We start from the raw sequence: 21,394 nt of genomic DNA on the forward strand, positions 1-21,394 counted from the left end.
GCAGGTACCCACGGGGCGGGTATCACAAAACTCGTTACCGCCCATAAGCTATTATTGTGGGTACTCATTGCGAGTATTTTCATAGGTTGGATTTTTTTGTCATCCCTACAATAAATGATGATTAATTTTCTACTTCTCATTAACTTTTCTCTCACTCTTTTTTTTTCTTAACTCACTCTATTCTATCAAATAAAGAGTATCCAAACATTTCTTGTTTGGTTCAGTCCCGTCTTAATTAGACTTGTATATGGTCAAGTTTATTGGATTTACTCTGACCCAACCAATCACGTCCTCATTTTCTACTTTTGTTTATATTTACTTATTCAATTTTGTAAGAAGTGATAACATTTCTTTTGTCCAAAATCATTAGTGAATTTGAATGTAGTAGCCTATCTACTAATATAAATTTATCTTTTAACTAGATTTTAGTTGTTCTTGGTAATTATTGAGAACAATCTTATGCAAATGATTTATTTCCATGATGCATGTATTATTTCATATATTATTGATTCTCTAATATATACATTCAAATCATTCATGCAATATTTATTTGTACATCATTTCATATGTGAACATTTAGGATAAGATGCTAAACACAAGTCGAACCCATGTTCTAACTTCTAAGTAGTCAATAATTCAATATGAGGATATTTGGATCAAAACTGGTTATGATGTTCAACTGTTCAAGTACTTTCTCTTGTACTTCAACATTTTTATCTAGTTAATATATGAAGATACTCATTCTTTTTACTAGCAATACACGAGAAGACTTGTAAGTTGTAACAACCACCTCCATTATCAACTATCATTAATGAACTTACTAAATCATTCATTCTATATGAGTAGGTAGGTTACTTTCGTGCTAAAATAAATCAAACTATTTAAACCAACATTTATTTCATTGTCAAAATCGACTCTTACATCATAGGTCTTCGACAATTACTAATGAAGAGTGATATAGCTTGAGGATGATAGAGGTTGTTCTCTTGGTATAAAAAACAAGCAAGCTCATTATTGGTGACTATGATTTATGAGCATATTATTCAAGTGTTGTCCTACCTAATTAACCACGTGTCTCAGGCTTGGAACTTACACTTGAGCATAGGGCTGTATAAATTATAATTGACTATTTCGAACTTGACAAATAACTGAGGGAACTGAGTATTTGATTGGTGCTGAGAATTGTGTATAAGTGTGAATATGATGATGGAGTTATGAATAATTTATAGGTAATATGATATTATGTATGTTTATTGGGTTCTTATATATTCCATTACTCATTATTTATAAGGGTTGATGGATCGATTGACCCGACTATTAAAATAATACTTATTTGTGAATCTATTTATATAGTCTATGTGTCAAATATTATAACTGGATTGAACTCTCATTTACATCATCAAATATTTGAAGGTTTGTGCTTGAGGGTAAGTTGTTAATATTAGTATTATTTAAACTTAAGATAAAAATTGTTGGTATGGGTGAATTTATCCAAGTGTCATTATTAGATATTTATGGAACGATAAACGCATCATATCATCTAAATAGTAAAATCTGATAAAATGTTGGGATATCCAAATAGTAAAAGCATACTAGATTTACACTAGTTCCTACAAGAATAAATTGAATATATATTTACAATGATGTTTTTATAAAGTTTTGTATTAGGTTATGAAAAATCATAAATTGAATGAAAAAGAATTAAAAATAAATTGGGAACGAAATGCATCATTCTTTCCCAATGATATCCATGGATTCAATTCCAATTAACTTGTGAAGTTACTGATTCAGATGCACATATCATTCAAGTCATTCACAACAATCCCTTGAGTGTAAAATCCTTAGATAATCACTCAAATACCAATTCCCTGGATATTTGACCAATTAACTAACATTAAGTTCCATGTAAAAGCAATTCATGCATCATCGTCCATTCCTAGAGCAATAACGTATGAAGGAATATGATACAGGTTCGGTGTCAAGTCCAACTTCCCAATTAAACTTGAACCTAAAAACAAGAAATTAGTAGCAAAGTAAATTCATGCATTAAGAATGAGTTGAACTTCCCAAAATCAAATAACAATTACAATGAAATCGAATCTAGGAGTACAAAGGTTAGAAGATTACATTTTGAAACTCACAACAAGATCTAATCACTCCTTCTCGATATTACAATGCTCGAATCATGAAATTATACAGGAAAAATGCAAAGTAGAATCATTTCCACGATTTCTATCCTAATCTCCTTGTGTTTCTCTCTATTTTCATGCCAAAGGTCCTTTCCTCGCTTGGGCGAGGGAGAAACGGTAGCTATCAGGTTTTTGACATTCGATTGGCGCCTGAGCGACAGTCTCTCGCTTGGGCAAGGGGTATAAGTATTTTCTGGTGATTTTCTCCTGAATTATGGCTTGAGCGACCATTTCCTCGCTTGGATGAGGCTTGTGATGTTCATAAACTCATTCTTCTCTTTTCTTCCCATTTGTTTATTATTCTTAAACCTGCAAACAACAAAACGCAAGTAATTTCCTAAATAATACAAGATTAGCTAAGTTATTCGGAATTGTATATAATGATAGCATAAATACACGCTAAGTGCCCAAAAACATATAAATTTTCTTAACAATTTGGCATTTAATAATCACATTGATTAATAAAAAATAATTTAATTGCCTTATGAATCAATAAACTTAATATATTAAGGTTTTAGGTTCATATATTGTTTTATCAGTTGTATACAAATCTCTAGAGACTAGGCTCCCCAATTTCTAAAGAGTTGTTCCATCTAAATATAGTTGTATTATTTATTTTAAAACGTGTATTACTATAATAACCGGTATTCTCTCCTAATATGAAGGTCCTATTCTAAAAGGCCACGTATGCATGCAATGCTTTACTAATAAATTCTACAACAAAGATAAGTATGATTACATTTCCAACGTTATTTTTTTGTTATAAACATATAATATGGAGTATTTCAGCATAAAGGAAGCAAACTATTCATTTATCCATGGAAATTCTTGATTTGATGAGACTTCGACCAACATAGAAGTTTGAAGTTTGGAGTACAACAATTAGCTTGATTTAGTTTCCGACAATCACATGCTACATTTTGTTTGCAATAGATATTCCATTCAAGGCCAGGGAATCAACAACCATGTACCTGATTGAGGATTTGTTTTAGAAATAAGAATAAGAATTAAAAAATATGAATCATTCAAAAAAACATTATGAGGTAGCAAGGAATGAATTAGTGTGTTGGACATCCATCTGTCATCTCAAAATATGTCTTAAAGTTTGTCACGATTTATCATAATATGTCATATCAATTAAAAAAATTAACCATTTATCATTTTATTTATTTTTACTTCATTATAATTAGTTTAAGATATGCTTAAGAACATGCTTTGAGGATAACAAATCTATCTGTTAAGCTTGTGAAGCATCACCGTTTTCCTCAGTTTCCAATAATTCAAACAAGAGCTTGGTGGGTTTCTCATGCCAAGTTTCAATAATATACACTATTATAACAGTATTGGCATAATTTCTAATTTCATAATCAAGTTAACCCCTCTTGTTTGACACTTTTTCTGCTAAACTATATTTTTATGAATGCATTGAAATCAAATTGTCCACACGCCAAGTCCCCAACATTTTCGGCCATGTGAGCAGAAAATTATACAAGGCATGTGCACTTATATCTATGTCCTCAATGATCTATTGGCTGGCATTGGCATTTATATCTCTCTTTTAATTAAATGACTCATAACTTATATATTATATTATAGTGGTGTAAAACCATACTAGATTTTAGATGAATAAAATGTCAAAAATTTGATTCTTGAAAGTAACATTTATTGAGAGGGACAATCATATATTAGTTTCTTATTCAAATGGTGAAAAAATAACTTTGATAATAAAAAAATCACATATTAATAGTTTCTACTAACCAATCATAAAATTTTGATAGCTAATGATGAATGTAAATAACATTCATAAATATCAATAATCTCACCCTTAACTGTCATCTCTAATACTAGAATTAACATTTAGGTGTTAAAATTTTTTAATATGATATGTATGCTTATATTTGCATAAATTATATATTTTTATTTAAATTCTTATTTATTATTGATATATGAAATATTTTATTAATGAGAAATGTTAATAAATATCCTAGAATATTGTTTGTGGAATATAAATATTATCTTAAAAGATACTATTTTTTTCTTTTGAGAAAGGTTGGATGACCTATGAGTTTTTTCCCATACTTTAAGATATATTCAAATTTTAACTCATTAAATAATTTTATTTACTTAATTTAAAGGTCTCTTTTAATATTGCTATATATAGGGATGACAATAAAAACCGAACCCGTGGATACCCGTCCGAACCGAACCCGAATTTAACGGGGAAAACTCGATGTGATTGAATTCGAGTTCAGGTTTTACCCGAGTTTAAATTTCGAGTTCGGGTTCGGGTTTGGGTTTGGTATAGCAAAGACTCTAACCCGAACCCGCCCCGAAGTAAGGTAATTCAATTTAAAATTGAAATTTCTATCATTTGCTAATTATTTTAAATTTCTAATGATACTTTATATACTATTAGATCTTCAAACATAAAAGAAATAAAATAATACAAGAGAAAATAGAAATATTAGAGTAAAATTACACGAAAATATTATCATATTTTCCTTAATACTTTATCATTTCGGGTTTTTTTCCGGGTTCGGGGATGGTATTTTTATTTTCAACTTCGTTGAGTTTGGGTTCGGATTCGGGTTCAAGTTTTGAATTTCAGGTTTGGGTATGTGCAAACCCAACCCCGACCCCCCGTTGCCAATTCCTAGCTATATATCTTCTTAAATATTCATGATAAACATAACAATACTTCATTGCTCGATCTTTAGTTGAGATTTCATATGTTTTTATAAAGATAATAATACTTTTTATAATTTTGTTTGTCTTATTATTTATTCTCACTTTAAAAATAATATTTCTTTTATTACCCTTTCCATTCAAAACATTTTTATTCATTATTATCTAGATTAACTTACTCTAGTAAGACTGAGTTAACAAAAAAACAACAACTAAAAGACATGAGAAACTCGGTTTAAATTTAACTTTGTTACTTAGTAACAGGTGAAATCACCTCTTTTCAACGGCGCCTCATTTTCTATCCCAAACCAATCATATATTATCACGTAGATAAAATAAAAATTTTAAAAACAAAAAGTAATAAAATGAAACACTCTAATTAATTTGGGATATAAAATAAGACACCATTTAGAATAAATGATCTTCATCCTTATTAACGTGGAAGGGGCAAGTAGAGGTGTGAAAGTTCTAGATACTAATATCTTATCTCATACATTACCTTAAAATAATAATAAAAGTTGAACTAATATATCAACAAAATGTTGATATAGAGATCTCCATAATGATATTAGAATCTAATTTTTGTGAATTGAGAACCACTCAGTCCGTACAAAAAAAGGTGAGGTATATTATTGATAATAATAAAAAAAGACAGATTATAATACAAGATTTGAGACATTAAGATCTTTGGTACTAAATCACTAACCAAACATAAACAAGTTTCAATCTTTGGAAGTGGGAATTTCACTTTCACGTTTCACCAACACTTCCACTGGAAAAACAATATAATATTTGCAACGTCAATTTCCATATGCGTGCAGAGAAAGTTTATCATTCGAATTTTGAAAAAATACATAGTCAAATTTTCAATTTTTTTACTGTTCCAAAGTTCTGACACCATAGTTTGAACTTTGAAATATAGCAGAGGACGGAGTGTGACTTTTTTACAGCAAAAGAAATAAATAAAAAAGAAAAAAAGGTAAATGAATTTGGTTTCCTTACTGACACAGTCACGTGATCTTAGTACATGTCTTAACCCACGCGCCCATTTCAGTTTAAGGTTCGTTCTTCTTTTTCTGTCATATGCTATTGCCTTTTGCTTCTCTTGTTGCCATTGTTTCTCTTTTACTGTGTATAAGCTTATAAGGTTTCACCTTCCACTACCAGATCTTCTTTCACAAAGCTAGGTACTGTAGTTATATATCTTTTCTCCGTTTTGCTTTTCTTGGTTGTTACTTGTTTCAACTTTACTGTAGAATCCTCAAAAACCTTGTTCTCTGTAACTTGTTATCATTATCAGTATCAAAAATTTGTCCCAGTTGATGTTTATTTACAAAGTTTTAATCTTTATAATCTGTGGTCATTTCTCTATACTGTTTTCTTTCCAGGTAGCTGTTTTTTCTTGTGTTTTTCACATTGAGAACTGTACATATTTCTAACTCTAAGTGTCTGGCTTAAATGCATTTTATCACTGGTTTTGGTATTTTTTTTGTGGAAACCGAACAAGGATATTAGTATTGTTGGTTGTGTTATTTCAGATTGTGGTTGAATATTTTAGCTTGGGTTTTTTTCTTTAACTTTCTAAAATTGGCTTCATTTTTTCTATATTTTTTGGGAAATGCAGGTAAATGGGTATCATCTCCAGGAAGATCTTCCCAGCATGTGGAAACATGTGTGTTTGTTGTCCTGCTTTGAGATCAAGTTCACGCCAACCGGTCAAGCGTTACAGAAAACTTATTGCTGATATCTTCCCCAAAGTATCTTATCTCACTCCCTTTTTCATGAAAATTGGAATAGAAAACCTTATCTAGCTCTTGTTTTTGCCACCATTGTAGTTACTTTTGCTAATGCCTTTTTTTTCTTCCACCAATGTGATCTCTTAACAAACATATTATTTGCGGCGATTGCTGTATATGGTTGGTGTTGTTCGTTAATAATGCCATTATGCTCTCATTGCTATGAGAAAGTTACTTTCCCTTTTGTGAAGTTAAAAATTGAATCTTTATGTTACCTTTGTGCTTTACTGTGGGTTTATTAAGTTTAGTGCGCCAAAAAGACCTGTATTGTTGTTTTCAGCTTAAAGAAAGTTTTTGATTCTAATAAAGCAATAGCCATTGCTGCTTGATGATGAATCAATGTGCTTGATTATATGGCCATATTTTTTCACTTTTTCATTTGTGCAAGTTAGAACCCTTGTATTCATATTTTATAGTACCTCTCAGGATGAGCTTCCAAATGAAAGGAAGATTGTCAAATTGTGTGAATATGCTGCAAGAAATCCTTTCCGGATACCAAAGGTATTTGTTCTTTTATTTCACCCATTTATTAGTAAATTTTTAGTAACTAGTACATGTTTGAAAGTGAAAAGAAAAAAATCATATGCCTAAAGCTGAATCAATTGCCGAGGTTCATGATATCTGTTTTTTTCCTGATAGATAGCAAAAATTCTTGAAGAAAGGTGCTACAAAGAACTTAGATCTGAGCACATTAAACTTGTGAGGATCATAACAGAATCCTTCAACAAGTTGCTTTCCATTTGTAAGCTGCAGCTGTAAGTTTGTCATGGTTAAGTTAAATTAGCTTATATTTTCACATTCTATTGGTGGTGCACTGGTATCAAACTAATGACATGTTGTGTATGCCTTCCATTCTATAATAAAGCCATTATAGCTTCCTTTAATCTATTATGATATGGATCACAACCATATATTTTTTGTAATTCTTGTATGTTTTTCATTTGTCACTTCCACATTGCAGAGCATACTTTGCTGTTGCTGTGCTTAATGTAATTTGGGAACTCTTATGCTATTCTAAGGATGACTCGGTTCGGACGCTTGGTTGCCAAACTTTAACACGGTTTATCTATTGTCAGGTGAATAAGGCAATACAAAAAAGCCTAAAATACTTTTGGGCTGTTTGCTTATGTTATTTGTGCATGGCTATAATTCTATTAAATCTATATTTACGTAGTTATATATCCTATGATGCACCAATAGTCCAATTTTCTTCCTGTATTTGTATCCAATATGGCGATATCTATCAGATAGGTCGATACCAATACTCTCCGATATTTCACCGATACGTATCCATGAAGTATTGAAATCGTATTTCTACTTGGAAACATGAAAAGTTGGTATGATCTTGTTGTATACAACTTGTATTGAGGGTGCATTTTAGTGAACTGATAATAGTCTAAAGCAAGTGTTTGATTATTATAGACCCTGCTTTGGGTATTATCTTCAGTGAACTTATCTGTTTATGGCATCATATAAAGTAGCTGGTGTCAATTTGTCATGTACTTTCATGCTAATGATACGATGAAAGGACAGGTAGATTCCACTTATACTCACAACATTGAGAAGTTGGTGAAGAAAGTATGTGAGCTAGCACAGGAGCATGGTGAAACACATGAAAAGCGTTGCATGAGGGCATCAAGCTTGCAATGCCTTTCAGCAATGGTAATTAGTGCTCCATTTGATTTCCTTTGTACTTCTGATGTTGTATTTTTCAGTTAATCAAGGTCTGATTGCTTTCCGATGTTAATTTTCATGTACAACTTCATGGCTGTGATAAGTTTTTGATTTTGTTGCAAGCTCTTTAAGGTCTAAATGCATTGTTTGTTTGACTGCCTATTTTCTTGACAGGTTTGGTTCATGACAGAATTTTCACACATTTTTGTCGATTTTGATGAGGTTAGTCATATAGATGAAACCTTTGTAGCCTTCTAATGAAGATTCTATTGAATGTGCATTTGTAAATGGATAAAAGAGATCTCACTAACAATAAAACATCATTGATGGACTTGGCATATCTCCAATATTGAGTTTAAGTGTGAACATGTGCTGAAATACAATCCTGTGATGGAAGAAATCTCACCGACTTTAAATCATCCCAAGTTCCATGATGCCCTTTATTTCATTTCTAATTTTTATGATTAGGGTATTAAGCTCATGTTTAGTGTGCTTAAGGGTATTTTAGTCTTATGCACTATTTTTCCTACATTGTACAAGTTATTTGATTCTATGTAAATACATCACCTGTACCCAGTACCCACATTGGATGATGTTTTTTCTCTCATTTTACACTAATAACCAACTTGTCTTGAAGGTTTCCAATTTGTACCAATACGTAATTAGGAGTGAAACCCAATAATATTCTACCTACATTATGCTATGATTTTATTTGATCAGTAAATTTTATTGAATTTACATCGTGAATTCCTGATCTTTAATATCAGTCAAGTATAGTTTCTAATTTGTTCATTAAAAATGCAGATTGTTCATGCCACTTTAGATAACTATGAGCGAGGCAGACATAGTGAAGATGCTGATTTCGAGGCAGAACCACATCATAATTGGGTGGATGAGGTTGTCCGCTGTGAGGGCCGGGCTAATTCAATTGCTGGTACTGAAATTAGCTCTTCTTGCCTGACCATCCAGCCACGACCAGAAATAAAGGATCCTACCCTTTTGACTAGGTATTGGTTATTCAAGAGCTTATGAAAAAAGTTTCAGGCCATTTGTTGAATGTGGTCTTTTACATAGCTTTTAATCACTTTTTGGTTCCTTTCATGATCTTCTTTAATCATAGGGATGAAATTGAAAAACCAGAAATATGGGCTCAGATATGTGTTCAAAGAGTGGCTGAATTAGCAAAAGAAAGCACAACTATGCGTCGTGTTCTGGATCCAATGTTTGTCTACTTTGATTCCAGGCAACATTGGGATCCTAAGAAAGGGTTAGCAATGATGGTGTTATCCAGCATGACCTACTTCATGGAAAACTCAGGTGTTGTTCTATTCCACTCCTGGCTCAATTAGTTTTCCGAAATAATTCAGTGGATGCAATTGACATATTCCAGGTTGTGCTTTTAAGGATGTGAGAAGTGTATGATTTTAAACAAGCTATGTGTAATGCTATATGAAGTTTTTTTCTTAAGATTTTTTATCTTGTTCCATAATGATATTTTCTTTCTTTTGACCTCTTTTCTACAGGGAATCAGCGGTTTATTATAGCTTCGGTGATACATCATCTAGATCACAAAAATGTTATGAACGACTCCCAACTTAAGACCAGTGTTGTCCAAGTCGCCACATCTTTGGCTATGCAAAGTAGATCAGGGAAAGGGTTGGCAGAGATTGGTTTCGTTGGTGACCTTTGCAGGCATCTCAGGAAAAGCCTTCAAGCCTCCAATGAATTGGTTGAAGAGCAAGAGTTGAACTTGAATATCTTGCTCCAAAATTCCATTGAGGACTGCATACTTGAAATTGCCAAGGGGGTAGGATTATGCATGCCTTCTTTCATCCACAAAATCACCGCGTTCTGTTCGACTACTAAACTACTTATTTTTCTTTGTTGTCATGCCACTTTAGATAACTATGAGCGAGGCAGACATAGTGAAGATGCTGATTTCGAGGCAGAACCACATCATAATTGGGTGGATGAGGTTGTCCGCTGTGAGGGCCGGGCTAATTCAATTGCTGGTACTGAAATTAGCTCTTCTTGCCTGACCATCCAGCCACGACCAGAAATAAAGGATCCTACCCTTTTGACTAGGTATTGGTTATTCAAGAGCTTATGAAAAAAGTTTCAGGCCATTTGTTGAATGTGGTCTTTTACATAGCTTTTAATCACTTTTTGGTTCCTTTCATGATCTTCTTTAATCATAGGGATGAAATTGAAAAACCAGAAATATGGGCTCAGATATGTGTTCAAAGAGTGGCTGAATTAGCAAAAGAAAGCACAACTATGCGTCGTGTTCTGGATCCAATGTTTGTCTACTTTGATTCCAGGCAACATTGGGATCCTAAGAAAGGGTTAGCAATGATGGTGTTATCCAGCATGACCTACTTCATGGAAAACTCAGGTGTTGTTCTATTCCACTCCTGGCTCAATTAGTTTTCCGAAATAATTCAGTGGATGCAATTGACATATTCCAGGTTGTGCTTTTAAGGATGTGAGAAGTGTATGATTTTAAACAAGCTATGTGTAATGCTATATGAAGTTTTTTTCTTAAGATTTTTTATCTTGTTCCATAATGATATTTTCTTTCTTTTGACCTCTTTTCTACAGGGAATCAGCGGTTTATTATAGCTTCGGTGATACATCATCTAGATCACAAAAATGTTATGAACGACTCCCAACTTAAGACCAGTGTTGTCCAAGTCGCCACATCTTTGGCTATGCAAAGTAGATCAGGGAAAGGGTTGGCAGAGATTGGTTTCGTTGGTGACCTTTGCAGGCATCTCAGGAAAAGCCTTCAAGCCTCCAATGAATTGGTTGAAGAGCAAGAGTTGAACTTGAATATCTTGCTCCAAAATTCCATTGAGGACTGCATACTTGAAATTGCCAAGGGGGTAGGATTATGCATGCCTTCTTTCATCCACAAAATCACCGCGTTCTGTTCGACTACTAAACTACTTATTTTTCTTTGTTGGTTGACTAGATCGTTGATGCCCAGCCACTCTTTGACTTGATGGCAATAACCTTAGACAATATGCCGTCTGGTGTTGTTGCTAGAGCTACCATTGGTTCACTGATAATTCTTGCCCGTGCTGTCACTTTAGCATTGTCTCGTTTACAATCACAACAGGTAAGAAGAGTATGTTATAATCTAAAACTGTTTATAGTAAATGATGTAAACTTAAATTGAAGCTGGAATGTATAGTAGCATTTTTTAACAAATAAGATGGTATATACTGTGAAAGTCAGTCTTAAACATAACACAGATTAACCTTTTTTCATATGGAATTGAATGTTTGAAGAGTTTGGGATACTTAATCGTGTTATCTTGGTTGCATCCATTGATTATTTCTGATATTTCCATTTAGGGATTTCCTGAAGCCCTTCTAATGCAACTCCTGAAAGTCATGTTACATTCAGACGTGGAGGCTCGTGTTGGAGCACACCTTATATTTTCTGTTCTTATTTGTCCAAGTTCCTTCCATGCACACGGAGTTTCCTATCTGCGGTCTGGATACCTAGATCAACGCAGTAAGAGGCATTCTCACACTGCTTCTGCATCTGCTTCAATTGCAGCTTTACTCGAAAAGCTCCGCAGAGGCAGAGATGACAGCAAGACAGAAAATCATGGGACTATTGTTCTTGATGGTAGCAAAGGAAGGGATGTTATGGCTGAAGACTTGAAGCAAGGCAGTGGCTTGAAGAATTCCCCAAACTTTTACAAACTTGGCTCTATCATGGATAGGGCTACTGGATCACCAAGTTTGACCGATGCAGTAAGTGGTTGAATTGGTTTCTGTAAATAGGTTTTCATATTTGTGATAATTCATGGTAAGAAATTGTTATTTACCGAGTTTTTGTGGTTGACCGGCTCTCAGGAACCATATGTTATGAAGCTAAGTGAAGATCAAATGTCTCAGTTGCTTTCTGCCTTTTGGATTCAAGCCACTGTTCCTGATAATTTACCCTCAAATATGGAAGCTATAGCTCACTCATTCATAATAACACTAATGTTTTTGCGCACAAAGGTAAATATTTTTATTTATTCACTACTGGATTTATTTCCTTTAATGCCTTGATAATTTTTTGCATCCCAGTTTGTTCATCTGTATTGCTTCCGGATAAATCTTGCATGTAGATTGAATGTTGGTATGCTTCAGTTTCCGATAAAACTGAATCTTCAAAACAGAAACTCAGCATTTTAGTCGAATTAGTATGCACGGAATCTAGAGTGACTTCATCAAAAAATTATCAAAAGCAATGGAGTTCCTACAGAAGTTTGTGGACCTCATCATCTTTAATTATTTTGTCTTCAAGTTTTGTATGCATGTTGACTAATGGGTTTCATTTTGGATTTAGGGTTTTCTTTTTTACAAGAAACTGATATAGTCATGATATTGCTGCATTTTTGTCATGTATTTTTGTAGTCATTGAAATGATTCTTAAAATCTTTTTAAAACTCAATGTTGCAGAAACTGAAAGATAGAGATAACCTGGTAATCCGCTTCTTCCAGCTTCCTCTGTCTCTCTGGACTATGTTGTGTGACCCAAGTTATGGTATGACAATAGAGTATCTTAATGGTAGATTCTTACTTTTTAGGGTCCATTTACGAGTTGGGTTTTGGATGGGAAGGGAAGGCTTCAGAGCTATATTACAAGTGTATTTCATTGGCTCCCAAGCCTTCCCTTCCACTTTTTCCCCCTCCAAAAACCCAACTCGCAAAAGGACCCTTCAGGAACTACGTAATTTAAAAAAACATTACCTTCAGGAACTACGTAATTTAAAAAAACATTAAATTGATGTACTCGTGTTGCAGCAGGAATGTTGCCCCCAGCATGTCAGAGGACCCTCCTTGTATTATCAGCGGGCATGTTGATGTTTGCCTGCAAAATATATCAGATTCATGGTCTGAATGATGTGTTCACATCATTAGCAATATCTGAAGTGAGTGTCTGGCTTGATTTTGTTACTTTGCTAGTCTTTCATGTTTGTTACTGTTGGTAGTATAAACAGAATATATTTAACAACTACCTGGTTTCAGGTTGATCCATTCTTGGGTATCAGTGATGATTATCAAGTATATGCTAAGGCCCATGTTGATGTTAAAGAATATGGTACTGCTGCTGATAATCAGCTGGCCATGTCAGTATTATCTAATTTACGGGACAAAATATGCAAATGTCACAAGACCCTAAAGGATGTTTTGGTTCAAGATTTAGCTAACATTGTTGAGGTAATACATTTTCCGGGATCATACTTTTATCCACAATGCTACTATCTCACTTCTGATTTTCCTGTTTTTGTTTCTTAAGCTGGATGCAGTTGATGTGTCTACAGTACTGTCAGAGACATTCACACCTGATGAAGAATACGTGTTCGGTCAACAATCAATTCTTCATAAAAATCAAATGATTTATCATTCCTTGGAGTCGTTGTCATTTGACGGGGTATGTTATATTATTTCTGAATGGGTGATTGGTGCCAGTAGAACAGTTCCTGTAGTGTATATATAATTTGTGTCACTGACATGAGATCAATTTAAAAGAAAACTGTTGATCAATTAAATTTTGTCCCGGTGATGCAGGATTTTCCTTCAAGTTCAGTAGCTGAAGATGACACAATAAGTGAAACATCTGTCTCTGACCTTGCTCGATTTGTCCCAAAAATTCCTGCTTCCCCTTCTGTGTCTCATGTTATCAGCATTGGACAACTTATGGAATCGGTACTTTCTGTCTCTCACTCTTGTGTGTGTGTGTATGCATGATGAGAGAAAGCATAATTGTCTACTAAAAGCCTTTTTATACTTGTACTGAATCAATATCATGCATCTGGATCAATATATTGGGTGAAACTATGTAAGTAATTTGAGTATTCAAAGGACAGTAATGCGAAAATTTTGAAATTCTGTAAAATCGTTTCATTGGGCTTTCATTGTTTTTATCATTATTGTTCCTAATTCAATGAAATCTACTCTTTTTTAGGCACTAGAGGTAGCTGGTCAGGTGGCAGGAACGGCTGTCTCTACTTCACCCCTTCCGTACAACACCATGGCTAGGCAGTGTGAAACGCTTGGGACATGTGGAAGGACAAAGCTTTCAAATTGGCTGGCCTTTGAGAATCGTCACATTCAAGCAGCCGATGAACCATTTCTGGCAATTGCTGATAATAGGACTTCAGAACTAGAAAAGGTTTGTCTTAAATATATAAGCATTTCCATTATACTTGTCACTTAAGTATGCTTTCACACTTATTTCAATTGAAACTGATGAATGAAGCCAAGCAAATAGCCAAATAACAGCCTCCCCAACTTATTTTTTAGGAGGCATAATACTTCTATTCTAAATTAAAAGCTTGTGAAATGCTAAGTGCTACTTATTTGTCACATTCCAATTAGTTTTTGGTCTTATTGATCCAACCCCTCAAATGTAGTGCTGACATTCCATTTCTTATTTATGTGTAGGAAACAAGTGATGGTGGGAATGACCAAGTAGCCATATTGCCAAGGAACCCGTGGCTGGCCATGAAGTTACCTCCTGCTAGCCCCTTTGACAATTTCCTTAAGGCTGCTAGGTATTAAGATCAAATGAGTTGTATGTATACATCTGCTATGTTAATCTATGTATAGCTCTAGTGCTAATTTTCATCCAGACACAACTTTCTAGGATTAGTTGCTTCACAAACTTGAATATCATTTTAAGGTGCCTGTTCCCACTTAATGGGCTAGGTAAATTGTAGGACTACTATTTCTTAACTAAACTGTTTACAGCTTTGAGCCATTTGGAATGTTAACTGTTTAAGTGGGGTAGAGTGCTTATTATTTTGAAACCCTCTTCTTGTTTTGGAGTCACGCTTCCATAAATATGATGTATAATTGTATTAACACATTTTGGTGTGCACTAAACTGTTGTGTAGATTTGCTTATATATGGATTGGCTGGTCTAAATTTGCCACATTGTACAATGTGAATGGTGGACTTTGAAGTAAAAGAATTAAAATTGATGCAAAAAAAGTAGTGATACATAAGATAAGGCAAGTTCAAAGTTAGGTGCAAGAGTGAAAACTTTTTTATTAACTTAAATAGCAGGGCCTTTCATTTTTTGTTTCAAACAGTTCAAAGTTCAACATATATCTCTAGGGTCTGGGAAGTTAGGTACAAGAGTCAAAACTTTAGGGTTCTTCCAAATTTGTAGTTTCTTTGGAGCCTCCATTTTCTTGTTTCTCTCAATCTCCATAATGATGGAAAGCGAGAACAAAGAAATGTTATCAGAAATGAAATAGACTTGATCTGAGTTTGAAATTTAATTTGGTGAATTCAAAAGAAAATACACGCCAGATCTCACATGTTCATGAACTTTGATTTAAATTCAGGTTCTAGAAGATGCTTTGGACTTTTCTTTCATGTACAAAACTTCAAAAAATTGGTAAACGAGGTGACTATCATAATTTACTGGAAATAGAAGGAAAAATATCATTGTTACAATTACAAATGATAAAAGAAAATGATTTCTCATACCAAACAACTCAGCTTTCAATGTTGTAATTCAATTTGTGCATTCCAAAAAAGAGAATCTAGCTCAAATTTGACAAGTTGGTGGATTTTGATTTAATCTTGGGCTCTAGAAGATGCCCTTGGAGTTTTCATAGGCATTGTTTTCTTTGTTTACGGCAGAAAACTTTGAAAGCAAGAAACAAAGTGAATATATGATGTTGCAAATTGAGTTAGGATCGTCTTCGGTAATTGAGAGATAGTTACATCATAGAAAATATGAATTTGTCTCTCCATTATTGGAGAGGATATTGATTCGTTTCAATTATAGTTAACCAAAAATGTAATGAAAATATGAGATCACTTTTGTGCATTACAAACATTTGCACATTGGACATTTCGACTGAGAATGTAGCTCAAATCTGTGTTCATAAATTTGATTTAACTTCAGTGTTTTGGATTTAGGATTTTCATAGCCATGCTGATCTCTTTCTTTTCTATAAATATTTGAAAACATAAATTAGAATGAAAACACAAGATCACAGTCATAATTAAACGAATTTGGAATGAAAACTAGGACTTACAATTACAATTGTGAATAATGGTAGCAAACGTTTTCCACGACCAAACAGACTCAACTTTTATTTTTTGATGATTTAGAAGAAGATATGAGTCATTTAAAGTTTGGATCTTGTACATAGGGCCCAATAGACACGATTTGGACTTTGTACCTTGCAATCCCAGTAATATTCCCATCCCCTTTAACATAATAATCAATCAATATCAATCTGTCAAGGAGCAAGACTCACTACATGACAATAGCTTTTGGTGATGACCAATAATGTGCAACATTTGGAACATAAGTTGTATACTATGAAATGAGCATATATTTCAAAAATAAAAAGATTGGTTTGATTTACACACTACACTGAGAGAAAGACAATGAAGAAAAATACATCACCCAAATAAAATTTGAGCAAAAATGTATATGAACTCCAAATTTCATCAAAGTTCTGAATGTTCATATGCATCAGTATCATAGCTCTGATATTCAGTAGAATCATACGCAGTTGATTCTTCACTGGGAGTTGATTCATAGACATTGGATCCTTCAGAGCTGTCAAAAACAGGAGTTTCGTCCGAGGAGGAACTTTCAGTTTCAAATGGTTCAGATTTATCAAGAATTGATTCCTTAACTTCACTTTCAACAATTTCAACAAAATTCAACAAAACCTGCACACCATTAATCACATCATATATCATTAGTCCTATTCTACCACCAACCCAACTACCCATGTGACTTCCAACAAGATAACCAAATCTACCAAGCCTTTCCTCCCCCAGGAAACCTCCACCATAAGCACCAAACAAAGTACCAGTGCCCCTAAGGAACCCCTCTGTGAGGGTACCGCCAAAGTAGACAGCTTCAAAAAAGTCCCATCCAGAAGAGATTATTGGACCTATAATGCGCTTGGCTTGACGGGAAGCCAGCTTTGCCGCCTTTTTACTTTCTTTTTGTGCATGTTTTGCTGAATCTGTTGGTGACATCCCCTGAGACAACGCGTCAACAAGGGAAGACTCCATTGCATGATGTCTTGCTCTTTCAACATGAGAAGATCTAATATTGTAAAAATAGAGCTTCACACCTTCTTTGACAGCACATGATACAGTTCCAGAGCCCATGTCAAGGCAATTTAAGAATGTGAACTTTCCACTCTGGGATGACTTTTCCTCACCAACAAGCTGCCTGCATTTTTCAGCTGAAAGCAGCAACTTTAATGAGCATAAGTGCATAACTATTAATTTCAACAACTCATTACTAAGAAATAGGAAATAAAATAACTAAACTTTTTTTGGAAAAATAACCAATAGCTTGTTTTGCATGTGTTAACTTATTAATAGCTTAGGGATGAAGAAGAAAAGGTTCAGTCTTCAACACATTATTGTTACTGGATTTCATGTGGGACCCACTAGATTATAGGTTCAGTCTCTACTTAGTGGTCCATTGAATACTGTTGAAAGTACAATATTGAAAAAAAGAAGTGTTGCTAGCATTGCTAACAAAATGAATAAATAAAAAAATCTAATTGACAGTGAATTACAATAGAGTGAATGGTCAACTTAATCCCTAAAGAATTGAAGATACAGTATATGGCATATCTGTTATTGAATGACGGAATTGTTTCCAAAGGTCCTTGAATATGTATTCTACCATTCAAATTAATCCTTGAATGAGTCAAGGCACATTAAAAATCTCAAGAGTAACCAATTTCTATCATTTAGGGATTAATATAACCAAATCTGTATCTCTAATTACTCCGTTTATTCAATCACAATTCTCCCATATGCAGTAGAAACCATCAATCACAATTCTCCGTTTATTCATTTAGGCACATTAAAACATAACACTGCTTAAAAAGAAGCAAGAAACCACGTATTAAATAAGGAAAAACCGAACTCGTCTATATTAAGAAACGACGCGTTTAACAGGAAAACACATAATCACACAGAATTAGTTAGGGCTTGGATATTGATGTGTGGTAAAAGAAAAAATTCACCAACACGAAAAGCGAACACTTGCGATCTATTACGGAATTTCCTATTCCCTCGTCAACCAAGATCTTACGAAAGTGAAACGTGGAATCAATTTGAAGTGGTGAACCTTCTTCTGATGACAAATACTTGAAAATCATTACAAATAGATCGGTATGTTAGAGTAAAGTACCTGCGATGCTGAGAACGACGATGGCGACGATAAATACGAGCAAGTGAACCCTCTTCTTCTGGAAATCCATGGTGATAAACGGTTAAAGGTGACTGACACACTCAACTGTTATTGTGAATATTAGCACCTGTTTGATTTGAATGCTTCAAACAGAGGGAAGAATCTTAAATCTTAATTTTGAAGCTTCTTCTTTGTGGCTGTGGCATGTGATAACATTGACCAACTAGATTAACCGAGCAACCAACCAACCCGTGCTAGATAAATTATAGGGATATGAGCCATACTTTAGGATTTATGTATGGGAAAATACTAAATTATTAAAAAACACATTTCCGTAATGTACATTTATGCACCGATAATGTATAAAAATTCATACACATATATTATCCATTATTTATTAAGAAAATGATGTATGTATGGATAATATATGAGTTTTATACATCATCAGTTCATCATTCACTATTGATATTTAATTATTATTAAGTGTTTAAAAAAATATTCTAAATGAATGATAGATAATAGAGTGCATGTGTATAATTCTTTAAAAGTATTGATGTATAGATTTCACACTCTTATTTATTTGTATTATTACTTCTATTTAAAAGGCAATAATATTTAAAAATAAATGATGAATGATACAACAACAATAACAATATATAAAATATTTATATTAGAAGTGTTTTAGATTATTTTTTCTTTCTTTTTCCCTTCCTTCATACAATTTTTTTCCTTGTCCAAATCAATTCTCAATTTCTCAATTACTAACCAAGTTTTGAATCTTTCTAACATTTATCATTCATTTCTCTAAATTCAAAATCTATAGTTTTCCATTTTCATTTTTTTATATTTGTTTATCACTTTATTGTTTATTTTTGTTACACCAAAATACATTTTTATGATATTGATTGTAAATCTTATTGCATTTATGTTTGTTGCGTATTAAGGTGATACATATATTTTTTTAAAACGCATGTGACACTAATGTTGATTCAAGGAAAACAATCATGCATGTGATTAAGTTGGATTAAAATATGGTTGATCTAGACTCAAAAAATTCAAACATGTGTCTCTAATTAAAATTGGGTTGAGATGGAATGAGATTGAGTTGGACTAACATATGGCATGAGTTCATCAAAGCCAGTGATTTTTTTAGTATGACTGGTGACCAATATTTAACTAATTATTGAAAGCTTATTTAAATGAAAATAGACCTAGATTCTCATCTTAATTGCATGTCCATTCCACATAGGCAATGAACTAAGGTAAATTAAAAGAATGAAAAGGAAAAACAAATATAACATTGAATGTATATTTGTCAAATCGAGTTTTGTATGAGAATGAATAAAAAAATGTTTGAAAATATGAAATGCAGTTATTATATAACTCTCAAGTCTTCAATTTTTTTCATTTTTTATCTAAAACTTAACTTGAAAAAAACTAATATACTAGTGGTTAAACTATTTATGGAAATTAAGTTTGAGTATCCTCCACAAGTTTTTTCGTTCAGTTTCCGATCTCCAAGTTAGTCAAGCCAATAAGCATTGTGTATTTCCTAAAGACGTGAAATCCAAATACATGCTAAAGAGAACATTTGAATATATAGATGGTAAATTGGACAATGTCTATGGGCGCGCTAGCATAGCCCACATTTTTTTACGGGTAAGGCATTCAAATTTTGCTCGTTTTGCCCGACTTGTTTTGTCTGCCAAGCCTGTAGACATTTTCGTTGAGCAATACGGGCGGCCTATAAACATAATCTAAGAAAAAAATAAAATAAGAAATTTTCAAATAAGTTATGATGTAATATGATTTTTAATCATTTGTTAAACTTCATACACAATATCAAAAAAATTGTTTTTTTCTATTTTTATCTTCAATCACTTTATTTAATTTTATTTTATTTATTATATAATTTTTTTATTTTTTAATTATCCATCAATGTCTGCGGGCCACATATTAATCGTTTTAAAACGGGTAGAGTATTGAATTTTTTCTGCTAAGCCAGTACAAACATGCACACGCCCGCTTAATTTTTTTGTCAGAATTTGTGAGCACATGTGGCCCATTTTGCCATATCTATTTGAATACCGATGCGAAAAGTTAACACATGGTAAACAAAGGTTGAGTTAAAACCACTGAGAACCGGATTGGATAGTCCGATCAGTCTAATTGTTGACCGAACTTGAAAACAACTTTGATTTACAATCTTAACCGAGTTAGGGTTGAACCAGTTTGAATTGAAGAAATTTTAGTTTAACTCTTAAACTCGCTTCAATCACATTAGCCAAAAAGCAAACTAGACAATTCAATTAAAAAATTTAAAAAGGAACACCACTCATAAAATTAATAAATTAATAAATATTTTGTTGTACTATAGTCCAAAAAAATGAAGATATGTTACTTCAATATAATTAAATATAATTATTAATTATATAAAATTTTATACTCACATATAATTATATATTTATAGAAAAAATTATTAATTATATATAAAATCACCTGGTCAGACCAAACAATTTAACTATTTAAATCAGTTAAATTTAATATGGGATCTCTTCCGATTTGACGTCTATTCACTAACATTACTTAAAACATTCATATAAAATCACTATAATTATATAAATAAGGCTGCAAATAGAAAAAAATACTTCATATAAATTTTAAAATTACTTGTAAAGATAACAATCAAAACCTTATACATATTTATATTATAATAAGGATGTGAGAGAATATTAAGTATTCAAAAATAAATAATAATTATAGAATATAAAGAGTTAGACATAAAAATAAGAACAAGTAACAACTTTACATAATTCCCATTCTCCTCTGTGTAGTCAAAAACTTTGT

At 32.9% G+C, this 21,394-nt stretch overlaps 2 protein-coding genes across 7 annotated transcripts; one reads left to right on the forward strand and one right to left on the reverse strand.

The window, feature by feature from the left end:
- On the forward strand, positions 5,836-15,216 carry LOC109336201. Of its 5 annotated transcripts, none has more exons than XR_002106313.1 (21): positions 5,941-6,061; positions 6,499-6,631; positions 7,097-7,171; positions 7,310-7,425; positions 7,632-7,746; positions 8,204-8,332; positions 8,519-8,566; positions 9,149-9,351; positions 9,465-9,661; positions 9,868-10,151; positions 11,319-11,465; positions 11,704-12,111; positions 12,214-12,363; positions 12,808-12,892; positions 13,153-13,280; positions 13,378-13,569; positions 13,649-13,783; positions 13,921-14,058; positions 14,318-14,524; positions 14,797-14,974; positions 15,008-15,216. XR_002106313.1 is itself a non-coding variant. In XM_019572653.1 (21 exons), the coding sequence occupies exons 2-21, from the start codon at positions 6,503-6,505 to the stop codon at positions 14,911-14,913; spliced, it is 2,958 nt and encodes a 985-aa protein (XP_019428198.1). In that variant the 5' UTR covers positions 5,941-6,061; positions 6,499-6,502; the 3' UTR covers positions 14,914-15,216. The 5 variants fall into 5 exon arrangements, 4 of the variants coding, with proteins under 4 accessions (XP_019428196.1, XP_019428198.1, XP_019428195.1 ...); XM_019572653.1 differs by having other exon boundaries at positions 11,704-11,983; positions 12,029-12,111; positions 14,797-15,216; XM_019572651.1 differs by lacking the exon at positions 5,941-6,061 and adding an exon at positions 5,836-5,934 and having other exon boundaries at positions 14,797-15,216.
- On the reverse strand, positions 16,679-18,795 carry LOC109335048. 2 transcript variants are annotated; one of them, XM_019571088.1, is made up of 3 exons: positions 18,548-18,794; positions 17,045-17,582; positions 16,679-16,939 (listed from the first exon to the last, which is right to left on the reverse strand). In XM_019571088.1, exons 1-3 carry the CDS (start codon positions 18,615-18,617, stop codon positions 16,828-16,830), a joined length of 720 nt encoding a protein of 239 aa, XP_019426633.1. In that variant the 5' UTR covers positions 18,618-18,794; the 3' UTR covers positions 16,679-16,827. The 2 variants fall into 2 exon arrangements, with proteins under 2 accessions (XP_019426633.1, XP_019426632.1); XM_019571087.1 differs by having other exon boundaries at positions 16,679-17,582; positions 18,548-18,795.

This window comes from Lupinus angustifolius, chromosome LG20, assembly GCF_001865875.1.
Source record: "Lupinus angustifolius cultivar Tanjil chromosome LG20, LupAngTanjil_v1.0, whole genome shotgun sequence".
In the NCBI taxonomy this organism is placed as follows: Eukaryota; Viridiplantae; Streptophyta; class Magnoliopsida; order Fabales; family Fabaceae; genus Lupinus; species Lupinus angustifolius.